At 43.4% G+C, this 11,909-nt stretch overlaps 1 protein-coding gene across 1 annotated transcript; it reads left to right on the forward strand.

The window, feature by feature from the left end:
• Nucleotides 1–156: 156 nt before the first annotated feature.
• M421DRAFT_17805 (CENP-B protein) lies at nt 157–3,988 on the forward strand (the record flags this gene model as incomplete). The annotated part of the gene is made up of 2 exons (XM_033587861.1): nt 157–317; nt 3,628–3,988. Coding segments are annotated over 2 exons (522 nt in total), but the record flags the coding sequence as incomplete, so codon positions are not given.
• Between the last annotated feature and the right edge of the window lie 7,921 nt (nt 3,989–11,909).

Below are 11,909 nucleotides of genomic sequence, written 5' to 3' on the forward strand. Positions count from 1 at the left end.
AAGACTAGCTTCTAGATAGGTGTTATTAGCTTAATAAAGGTTGTTACAGGTGTAGAGAGACGTAATTAACCTTAGCTTGTTTAGCTAGGTAATTGCAAGTAGGTAACAGTTATCTAGAGCATCTGTGCTGCTAGATCTTGTACCCTGCCTTTCATCATCTACAAAGGACGCGTTCACATCTCTGCCTGGTACAAGGAGGCAGATATACCACGCAATTGGAAGCTCTCTGTCTCTGAGAGCGGCTGGACGAACAACGCGCTCAGCCTTAAGTGGCTGAAGCACTTTGACGCGCATACAAAGGCAAGCCAGGTAGGGGCGTACAGGCTGCTCATTTTAGACGGCTATAAGAGCCACCTTAACTAGGATTTTAAGGACTACTGCCTTAAAAACATGATCCCTACCCTCTGCATGCTACCTCACTTATTGCACATCCTCTAGCTACTTAATATAGTCTACTTCTTACTGTTAAAGCGCAAGTACTCTTAGCGTGTACAAGACTTAGCACACAAGCATGTCTTCTACATTAACAAAGAAGGCTTTCTCCCTGCCTTTAAGGACGTGTTTTTTAATATATTTATAGTAGAGAACTGTTGCAAGGCCTTTAAGGCAGCAGGGCTAGTCCCTCTTAACACACAGGTTGTGTTAGATTACCTTAAAGTTCGCCTGTGTGCCCTGCTAGAACCCCTCCTCCTAGAAACGCTGTGGCAGTTAAAGACTCTAAGCAATACCTATAAGTTTAGATCTTAGTTAAAGCTTGTACGCGAGTCTTTTACTTGGTCGCCTATTACTGTGCAAGCAGGCTTCTCTCAGCTTGTTAGAGGTGGCAAGCTTATGCTGCATCAGAACGCGCTTTAAGCAGCCTAGATTACTAAGCTTAAAGAGCAATTAGCAGTAATAACTAAGTAGAAATCGCGCAAAAGGAAGCAGATCTAGCAAGGTGGTACTATAGAGTATAGTAAGGCAGCAGCTCAGGTGGCCGCAGAGGCCTCTGTAGCCGCTGAGCGGTCAAAGAAGGCTTGTGGTAGTGGTAATTAAGAATAAGCTTAACTAGCTCTACAGCGCTGTAGAAACTGTGGAGGGACTAGACATAACGCGCGAACGTGTAAAAAAGATAAAGAGGCATATTCTAAATTAGATACAAGCACAGCGTACGCAGGCTCTATGTTAAATAGTGATGAAATTGAAGAGTTGTAACGTGAGTTGGTACTGCCAAGCTTTTTTGGCCCGGGTGCTGGGTTGGCCCAGGTGCTGGGGGTTTACGTTATAATAAGAAGACTTAGAGTCTAGCACAGAACAAGAGGAAGTAGCTGCTCTCCTAAGGCTAAGAAGAGGCCCACCTACTTAGCTTATGCAAATTATACAATTAACGTAAACCCCCAGCACCCGGGCCAACCCAGCACCTGGGCCATTTCTTGCCAAGACCACAACTATTAATATTAACACGTAATGCCTTATTAACAAGATATGTAATTATCTAAATAAGAGGGTAGAATTAATCTTGCCCTTTCTACTTTCTAATTATATAAATTTAAAAGCCTCTAAAGTTCTGCTTAGGCATTTAACGTACTGTGTACAACCTTAAGTGCTAGGTATAGAGGCAGACTCTATATTAACAATAGACGTAACACACAACATAAGCTTACGCGCACTAAAGAGCAAATAATTATACAATATATTCTTGACCTTAATTCGCGAGGATTCGCGCCCTAGCTGTGCGAGGTGGCAGATATAGCCAACAAACTGTTGGGTGTACGCGGTGGGCAGCCTGTTGGCAAGCACTAGGCTGAGCGCTTTGTGACGCGTTCAGCTACGCTCAAGATAACCTTTAATCAAGCTAAAGATAGGCAGAGGATGCTGCAGGAGGATCTAGAGACAATTAGCGCGTGGTTTAAGCTAGTAGAGGACACAAAAGCTAAATACAGCGTACACAACCACAACGTGCATAACTTTAACAAGACTAGCTTCTAGATAGGTGTTATTAGCTTAATAAAGGTTGTTACAGGCGCAGAGAGACATAATCAACCTCAGCTTGTTCAGCCAGGTGATCGCAAGTAGGTAACAGTCATCCAGAGCGTCTGCGCTGCTAGATCTTGTACCCCGCCTTTCATTATCTACAAAGGACGCGTTTACATCTCTGCCTGGTACGAGGAGGCAGATATACCACGCAATTGGAAGCTCTCCGTCTCCAAGAGCGGCTGGACGAACAACGCGCTCGGCCTTGAGTGGCTGAAGCACTTCGACGCGCATACAAAGGCGAGCCAGGTGGGGGCGTACAGGCTGCTCATTTTGGACGGCCATGAGAGCCACCTTAACCAGGATTTTAAGGACTACTGCAGAAACAGGCAACATCAAGCGGCTGCAGTAGGTGTAACAAGTGTGGAGGCATATAGAGGGCAATAATCTTCTTCTCCTTGCAGCAATCCTAGAAATCTATTAAGCAATAGCTCTTGTGGCTGTTAATAATTAGCAGCCTATACGCTCCTACAGGCCTCGCATGCGTATTAAAGTAATTAAGCTAGGCAAGCGCTAGATTGTTATTTATGTAGCCTGTTGGGCTTCCTTAAATAACCTAATTGAGTGGGAGGTCCTTAGTAAACTAATTAGAGATAAGAACCTTGCTAGCAAAGATAAGGAAGGGTAGGATAACACGCCCTGTTGCGCCGACGCCCTGTATTAACATAGTCTACTTACAATCACTAGGCTAAATCTTCTTCACTTTCCTAGGTTTCTCTATAACGTGTTTCACAAGCGAGCGCCGCACCCAACCGAGCGCCGCACTCTCGCTGCCAGAACGCCGGCGCAACAACAGCGCGTAATGTCTCAACCACAACAAGCTCCTACACTCTATACTGAAGCTGATGTACAGCTTGCTATATCTAATATCTTAAGAAACCAAATTCAAAGTATCTGACGCGCTGAGAAAGTCTACAAAGTGCCTAAACAAATGATCTAACGCCAACGCGACAGAACACGCTCTTGACGCGACTGCGAGCCAAATGCAAAGCGCCTTACAAAGCTAGAAGAGGAGGCAGTTGTACTACGTATACTTGAGGAATCTGCGCGTGGCCTACCCTCCTTAAAGGCAGACGTACAAGATATGGCAGATAAACTGCTAAGAGAGCGCAGCGCAAAGCCTGTTGGCAAGAACTGGGTTGACAACTTGGTAAAGCGTACACCAGAGCTCCAGAAGCGGTGGACCCGCCCATACGATCGCCAGCGGGCTGCCTGCGAGGACCCAGCAGTTATCCAGCCCTGGTTCACGCTTGTTCAGTCCATAAAGGCGAAGTATAGTATTATAGACAAGGATGTGTACAACTTTAATAAGTCTAGCTTCCTAATAGGCAAGATATTGTTGCAGCTAGTAGTAACAGGCTCAGAGAAGCCTAGGAAGTAGAAGAAGATCTAACCTAGCAATCGTGAGTAGGTTACCCTAGTATAAGGCGTTAGGTTAATAGGGAAGGTTATCCCACCATTCCTTATCCTTGCAGGCAAGGTTCTTATCTCTAACTAGTTTACTAAGGACCTCCCACAGGACTGCGTTATTAATGTTAGTCCTACTAGCTAGACTAATAATAATCTAGCGCTTGCCTGGCTCCACCACTTTGATACGCATGCAAAGCTAGTTAGGGTCTACCAGCTACTTATTATTAACAGCCATGAGAGCCACTGCTTAGTGGCTTTCCAAGATCTCTGCAGAGAGAAGAAGATAATCACTCTCTGTATGCCCCCGCACTCGTCGCACCTGTTGCAGCCACTTGACGTCGCCTGCTTCTCGCCACTAAAGCGCCTGTATAGCGACGAGGTTTCGGCCTTGGCATGCAGTCGCATCCACTATATTAACAAGGAAACCTTCCTGCTAGCCTTTAAATCAGCGTTTAGTAAGGCGTTCACTGGAGAGAACGTTCGCGCAGGCTTTAGAGGTGCTAGGCTAGTCCCACACAACCTAGAGGTGGTGTTATTAAAGCTTGATGTGCGCCTGCGCACGCCAACGCCACCAAAACCCAGCGACGTCGCCTGGGAGCCAAAGACACCACGCACTGCTCACGAAGTAGAGGAGCAGTTAACTCTAATTTGAAAGCAGATTTAAATCTATTAAGGGTCTCTAGCAAGTTTGTTAGATGAGTAGGTTAAACAGTTAGCAAAGGGCGCTCAGCAGATAGCTTATAATATAGTGTTAATGCAGGAGGAAATAGGCTGCCTTTAAGACACTGTAGAAGCGTCTATAAAGCGCAAGACCTATAAGTAATAATATATACGCGCAGAGGAGACCCTTATAGTTAGCAAAGTAGCTAACTTAATTACTAAAAAGGAGGGTAGGGGTTGTGGTAAGGGTAAGACACCTGCAAAGAGGGTGCGTGTTAGACAACGCTGTAGGCGTTGTAGTGAGATTAGACATAATTCCTGCACTTACAAGGTAGAAATAGAGGACGCAGATAATAGTAAAGCTTCTAAATAATACTATCTAGGCCTGCAAACAATTATTTATTCGTGTTGTGTTGTGATATAGCGCTGCGCAGGCGTTCTGTTGTTGAAAGTGCGGCGCTCGGTTGGGTGCAGCGCTCGCTTGTGAAACACGTTACCTATTATAATAAGTTATAAATATATCTTGCCTATTAGGAAGCTAGACTTGTTAAAGTTGTATATATTATTGTCTACAATACTATACTTTGCCTTTATATTTTAAACTAGCGTAAACTTGGCCTTAATAATCGCTAGGTCTTTGTAGAGAGCTTGCTAGTAATTGTATAGACAAGTCCAGCGCGTGGGCAGCTTAGGTGTACGCTTAATAAACCTGTCAACCTAGCATTTACTAACAGGCTCACTACCGCGGTCGCGCAGCATTCTATCAGCCATATCTTGTATGTGTAGCTTTAAGGGCGGTACTCTACATAGGTTCTTGTCAAGTATATGCTGTAGAATTACCTCCTCTTATAGCTTTGTTAGGTACTTTAATCTAGGCTTGCAGTCGCGTCTAGAGGGCTTCCTGTCACGTTGTTGTTGTATCATCCTACAAGGAACGCTGTAGACTGCCTCAGCACGTCGCAGGCTCGTAATCTAGTCGCATTAATGTTAGAGAGGGCAAGCTGCACGTCAGCTTCAGTATAGGGCTTGTAAGGTTGTGGTTGTTGAGACATTACGCGTTGAGTGTCGCGCATGCGCTTTGCTGGTGTTCGTGGGGCGCTCACTGAGGTGGGGCGCTCACTGATAAAACAGGTTAACGTAGTTCACAAGCGAGCGGTCCAACCCAAGCAAGCGGTCCATCCCAACTATGATAGCCTAATAACTACTTTGCATTACAATGCCATCCTAACACAACGTGTAATTAACCTATACTAAAGGGACCTTACAGCTTGCTATCTAAGCTATAATTAAAGATTATAATAAGAGTAGAAGACATGCTATTGCAGCCTTCAGCGTACCTTAAACTACTGTCTGCTAATAATGCTAAGGAGCCCTCTCTTAACGCGATTGCGAGCCTAATTTAAAGAAGCTAAGCAAACTAGAGGAGGAGGCCCTTGTACAACGTATACTTGAGCTTGACACAAGAGGAATACCTGCTACAAAGGCTATAGTGTGAGATATAGCTAATGATCTGCTTGCTGAGCGCGGTAGAGAGCCTGTTGGCAAGCACTAGGTAGACAACTTCAAGACGCGTACGCCTGAGATCAAGCTTCGAAGGAGCTGTCTATATGATCGCTAGCGAGCCCTTAACAAAGATGCACGCGTTATAACGCCCTAGCTTAAGCTAGTTGCTAACACAAAGGCTAAGTACAGCATCACAGACAAAGACATGTACAACTTTAACAAGACAGGCTTTATAATAGGGGTTATCTATAGCTAGATAGTCTTTATAGGCTCTAAGAAGCGTAGCACAAAGAGCCTACAGCTAGGGAACTGTAGTTAGGTTACTAATATACAAGGAGTTAATGCTAAAGGATAGGCTATCCTACCCTTCCTTATCTTCCCTAGCAAGGTCCTTATTACCTTATAGTTTCACAATCTACCTTAGGATTAGGTAATTAAGGTTAGTCCTAATAGCTAGATATTAAGAAAGCTTAGTATTACCTAGCTGAAGCACTTTAACACCTATATAAAAGACTAGAAGGTGGGTGCACACAGGCTGCTAATTGTGGACGGCTATGAGAGCCACATCTTACATAAGTTCTACAAACACTGTAAGGAAGAGAAGATTATTGTTCTCTGTATGCCTGCTTGTTGCACCTGCTGCAGCCACTTAATATAGGTTGCTTTTCGCCTTTAAAGTAGGCATATAGTGATGAGATTAGTAGCTTAGCATGGTACAGCTCTAAGTAGATTAAGAAGTAGGCTTTCCTACCAGCCTTTAAAGCAGCTTTTAAGAGGTTAATTATAAAGGAGAATATCTGTGTAGGCTTTAGGGGCGCTAGACTAGTTCTACACAACCTAGAGGTGGTAATATTAAAGCTTAATGTGGTCCTTTGTACACTAACTCTACTAAAGCTAGAGGACACCCTATGGGAATTAAAAACTCTAAGCAACCTCTGTAAGATAGAGGCTCAGTTAACGCTAGTTTGTGAGCGTGTACAACTGCACAGAGATTCCCTAGTTTCTCCTCTGCTTAGAGCAGTTGAGCAGCTGAACAAGGGCATTACATGGATAAGGCATGATAGCGTGTTAATGCAACAGGAAATAGTAGGGCTTTGCAAGGCAGTAGAGATAGCAACAGAGGTTAGAGGTTGAAAGAGGAAGTATATTTAGGCAGTAGAGAGTCTTACAGTAGGTAAGGTAGCTAATTTAATAGCTAAAAGGGAGGGTAGTAGGCAGTAGGGGGGTGGAGAGCCTGTAAAGAAGGTGTGCACACAGAGGTGTTGCAGGCGTTATAGAGAGAGTAGCCACAACACTTGCACCTGTTTAGTTAAAATTGTTAATACATCTAATAGTAATAAGTCTAAATAGTATCTCTATCACCTGCAAATTGCATTAAGTGGTGGTGGTGTTGCAGCATATGCATTGCAATTATCTTAACTCTGTTAGGTGGACCACTTGCTTGGGTTAGACCGCTCGCTTGTGAACTACGTTATATCTAAAGCTGCATTAAGAGCTTTCTGTTTTTTATATATTTTGTAGGTATGCTTTATTATATCTATTTCTAAGTTTAAACTAGTAGTATACGTTTGCAATTTTTCTTCTAGTGTTTTTTAGTAGTGTTATTTTGCTTGTTAGTTTTAGCTTAAATCTTGCTATATAGGTGCTAGGATTTCTAATCTTTGCTTTTATAGAGTAGGCCTAGATTTTGTGTTCCTACTCTTGTCTTGTAACAGCTTTAATCCTAATACCTGTTATTGCAAGGGTTGTAGTATAAGATACTAGTTGCTTTTTTATAGCTTGTTTTAGTAAAGCGTCTGCTTTTTTATTTCCTGTAATATCTAGGTGTCCTAGGGCCTAGTGTAGGCTAATTATTGCGTCTTTGCTGTGAATTACCTTTACTGCATTTATACAGCAGATTTGCTAAGCTTGTCTAGGGTTATTAGAGGGAGTCTTTAGCCTTAGAATAGCTGCCTAGTTGTCTGTAAAGACTTAGATCTCTTGTTTTGCTGTAGCTATAGAAGCTGCAAGCTTTAAGGCTCTTGTTATGCCTTCTAGCTCTCTATTGTAACGTAGATTATCACCGAGCCGGCCATATCACTGAACCAGCCATTTTCTCTTAGCACGACTAACACAAGTTACTACAACTACAACTACTTACTATTAAACAGTGACCTAGCATACTGCGTGCTTGCATCAGATTTAGAAGATGTTTCTGCACCCTCCTAGCACGTTCGTGTGTTGTGTCTAGTCTTGCTGCAGTTCCCACAGCGCTAAACAGTTGACTGAGCTCCTAGTTGACCACCTCCACCCTAAGTCTTCTTAGATAGCTGAGCTGCTACACACGCCTCAGCAGCTACCCGCGATGCTGCTAGGCCATACTCAAGTGTGCCACTATGCTGAATCTGCTTTCTCTTACGCGATTTTCTCTTAGTTATTACTGCTAATTACTCTTCAAGCTCTCGCACGCAGGCCTTAATAAGGACATTTTCATGCAGCATCTCTTTAGCCCCTTTTACAAGCTTTAAGAATCCCTCTTGCGCTGCACTTAGTGATTGTTAGAAGGAGTTACTTACAAGCTTAAATTAAGATCTAAACTTGTGTGTATTGCTTAGCGTCTTAGATTACTACAGTGTTTTAGGTAGAGGTACTGCTAGTAGGGTATGCAGCTGCACTTTAAGGCAATCTAACACTACTTATATATTAGTAGGAATAAGCCCTAATACCTTAAAGGCCTTTTAGTAGTTAACCTTTATAAATATATTAAGGAACATGTCCCTAAAGGCTAGTAGGAAGCCTTCCTTATTAATATAGAAGATGTGTTAGTATGCTAAGTCTTAAATGTGTTAGGAGTACTTATACTTTAATAGTAAGAAATAGACTATGTTCAGTAGCTAGAGGATGTGTAATAAGTAAGGTAGTATACAGAATGTAAGGATTTAGTTCTCTAGGTAACGTATTCCACCACCCAACAGCTCAAACCACCCAACAGCTCAAAATGTTTTGGCACAACCAACACTAGTTACAAATTTCTATTTTCATCGCTATTATACAAGGAGCCTGTGTACGCTGTACTAACCTCTAATTCAGAAGTCTCCTCTACATCCTTTTTACACGTTCGCGCGTTGTGCCTAGTCTTGCCGCAGTTCCTACAGCGCCGTAAAGCTGGTTGGGCTCTCTCTTGATCACCACCACGACAAGCCTTCTTCGACCGCTCAGCGGCTATAGAGGCCTCTGCGGCCACCTGGGCTGCTGCCTCACTATACTCCATTGTGCCGCCATGCTGGATCCGCTTCCTTTTGCGCGATTTCCTTTTGGTCATCACTGCTAATTGCTCTTCAAGCTCAGTAATCCGGGCTGCTTGAAGCGCGTTCTGATGCAGCATAAGCTCGCCGCCTCTAATAAGCTGAGAGAAGCCTGCCTGCACAGTAATAGGAGAACAAGTAAAGGACTCGCGTACAAGCTTTAATTGCAATCCAAACTCATGTATATTGCTTAGAGTCTTTGACTGCCACAGCGTCTCTAGGAGGAGGGGTTCTAGCAGGGTACGCAGCTGCACTTTAAGGTAATCTAATATAACCTGCGTGTTAAGAGGGACAAGTCCTAATACCTTAAAGGCCTTATAATAGATTACCTCTGTAAACATGTTACAAAACACGTCTTTAAAGGCTAGTAGGAAGCCTTCTTTGTTAATGTGGAAGATGTGCTTGCGTGCTAAGTCTTGTACGCGCTGAGAGTACTTGCGCTTTAACAGCAAGAAGTAGACTACATTAAGTAGCTAGAGGATGTGCAACAAGTAAGGTAGCATACAGAGGGTGAGGATCTTATGTTTAAGGCAGTAGTCCTTAAAATCCTAGTTAAGGTGGCTCTTATAGCCATCTAAAATGAGCAGCCTGTACGCCCCTACCTAGCCCGCCTTTGTATGCGCGTTAAAGTGCTTCAACTACTCTAGACTGAGCGCATTGTTCGTCCAGCTGTTCTAAGAGACTAAGAGCTTCTAATTGCGCAGTATATCTGCCTCCTTATACTAGGCAGAGATGTGAACGCGTCCTTTGTAGATAATAAAAGGTAGGGTACAAGATCTAGCAGCGCAGACGCTCTGGATGACTGTTACCTATTCGCGATCACCTGGCTGAACAAGCTCAGGCTGAGTACGCCTCTCTGCGCCTGTGACAACCTTTATTAAGCTAATAACACCTATCTAGAAGCTAGTCTTGTTAAAGTTGTGCATGTTGTAGTTGTGTACGCCGTACTTGGCTCTAGTGTCCTCTACTAGCTTAAACCACGCGCCAATTGTCTCTGAATCCTCCTGCAGTATCCTCTGCCTATCTTTAGCTCAATTGAAGGCCATCTTAAGCTCAGCTGAGCGCGTTACAAAGCGCTCAGCCCAGTGCTTGCCAACCGGCTGCCCACTGCGTACACCCAACACTTTATCAGCCATATCTGCTACCTCGCACAGCTGGGGCGCGAATCCTCGCGAATCCAGGTTAAGGATATATTGGACAATTGTTTGCTCTTCTGTAAGCGTAAGTTTGCGGCTGTTAGGTGCTTGTTTAAGGATAAACAGGGCTCCTCTAACGCGTGAAGAGAGAATGCGTTGTTTAACATTAAAAGCGCGCGCAGCTACTCTCTAGCTTTTAAATTGTTTTAAATAAAGAGCTTTAAGGGCAAGGTTAACTCTACCTTTGTGTTCACGTAGTAACGCGTTATGTGGTTGAGGCATGTTGCAACAAAGAGGGTGTTCGTTGTGCCAAGACATTTTGAGCTGTTGGGTGGTTTGAGCTGTTGGGTGGTGGAATACGTTGATAGTCCTTAAACTCCTAGTTAAGATAGCTCTTATAGCTGTCTAAGATAAGCAACCTATACACTCCTACCTAACACGTCTTTATATGCGTGTTAAAGTGCTTTAACTACTTAAGGCTAAGTATGTTGTTTGTCTTACTATTCTTAGAGACTAAGAGCTTCTAATTGTAGGGTATATCTGTTTCCTTATACTAGGCAGAGATGTGGACGTGTTATTTGTAGATGATGAAAGGCAGGGTTATATACCTAGCAGCGCAGATGCTCTAGATAACAGTAACCTACTCGCGATCACCTGGCTAAACAAGCTCTGGCTGAGCACGTCTCTCTAAGCCTGTTACAACCTTTAAAGACAAAGCAACACCTATCTAGAACCTAGTTTTATTAAAGTTGTGCATGTTGTTATTGCAAACGCTATACCTAACTTAAGTATCCTCTACTAGCTTAAATCACGCGCTAATTATCTTAGGATCTTCCTTTAGTATCCTCTGTCTATCCTTGGCTTAATTAAAGGCCATTTTGAGCTTATCTGAACGCGTCACAAGCCTGCTAGCCTATAGTTTGCCAATAGGCTCTTCACCACGCACACTTAGTATCTTATTAGCTATATCTGCCACCTTACATAGCTAGGGCACAAATCCTTGCGAACAAGGTTAAGTATATACTAGACAATTGTCTGCTCCTCTAGTATAGTAAGTTTCTAGCAATTAGCGCGGACGTCTAGTTAGAACGTGATATTGCGAAGGTGTTGCAGCCAAATTAGAGGCAAAATGTACACACATTTGCACCCCTGAATTGGCTGGTAAATAGGCATGATATCTGCTGTGACACACCCCCTCACGTCTAACTAGGACAGCATAATTAGAGGTGACACAACGCAGCAGAATACCTAATATGCTAAGTAATAGATAAATCCTTCTTTGCAATGCTCTATTGCTGCAGATAGCACGCCAACAGAGCAGGTACTATGCTAAGATCCTTAGCTATAGTCACCTATAGAATATAAAAATCTATTTAACCTTTGCTTGCGCAGCTTTAGCGTCTAGGCTTAAAACTGTTGCAGCTAAAATAGAGGCAAAATGTACATACATTTGCACCCCTGAATTGGCTAGTCAATAGGCATGATATCTGCTGCAACAGAAGGCAATTAGAGACCTGCTGATGAGGTACGTTCAATGCTCTAGCAGCGCTGTGGATACTGCGAAATTAGCCAGCGTACAAGGCCTGGATAGCAAGGATAACTCTGCCTTCTCTAGTAGTATTCTGAAGTTGTTGTTGTTGAGGCATGTTGTGTTGGGGTAAAAGGTGGTCGTGCCAAGAGAAAGTGGCTGGTTTGGTGATATGGCTGGCTCAGTGATAATCTACGTTAACGTATTCCACCACCCAACAGCTCAAACCACCCAACAGCTCAAAATGTCTTGGCACAACCAACACTAGTTACAAATTTCTATTTTCATCGCTATTATACAAGGAGCCTGCGTACGCTGTACTAACCTCTGATTTAGAAGTCTCCTCTACATCCTTTTTACACATTCGCGCGTTGT

Source organism: Didymella exigua (genome assembly GCF_010094145.1).
Source record: "Didymella exigua CBS 183.55 unplaced genomic scaffold M421scaffold_61, whole genome shotgun sequence".
Taxonomy (NCBI): domain Eukaryota; kingdom Fungi; phylum Ascomycota; class Dothideomycetes; order Pleosporales; family Didymellaceae; genus Didymella; species Didymella exigua.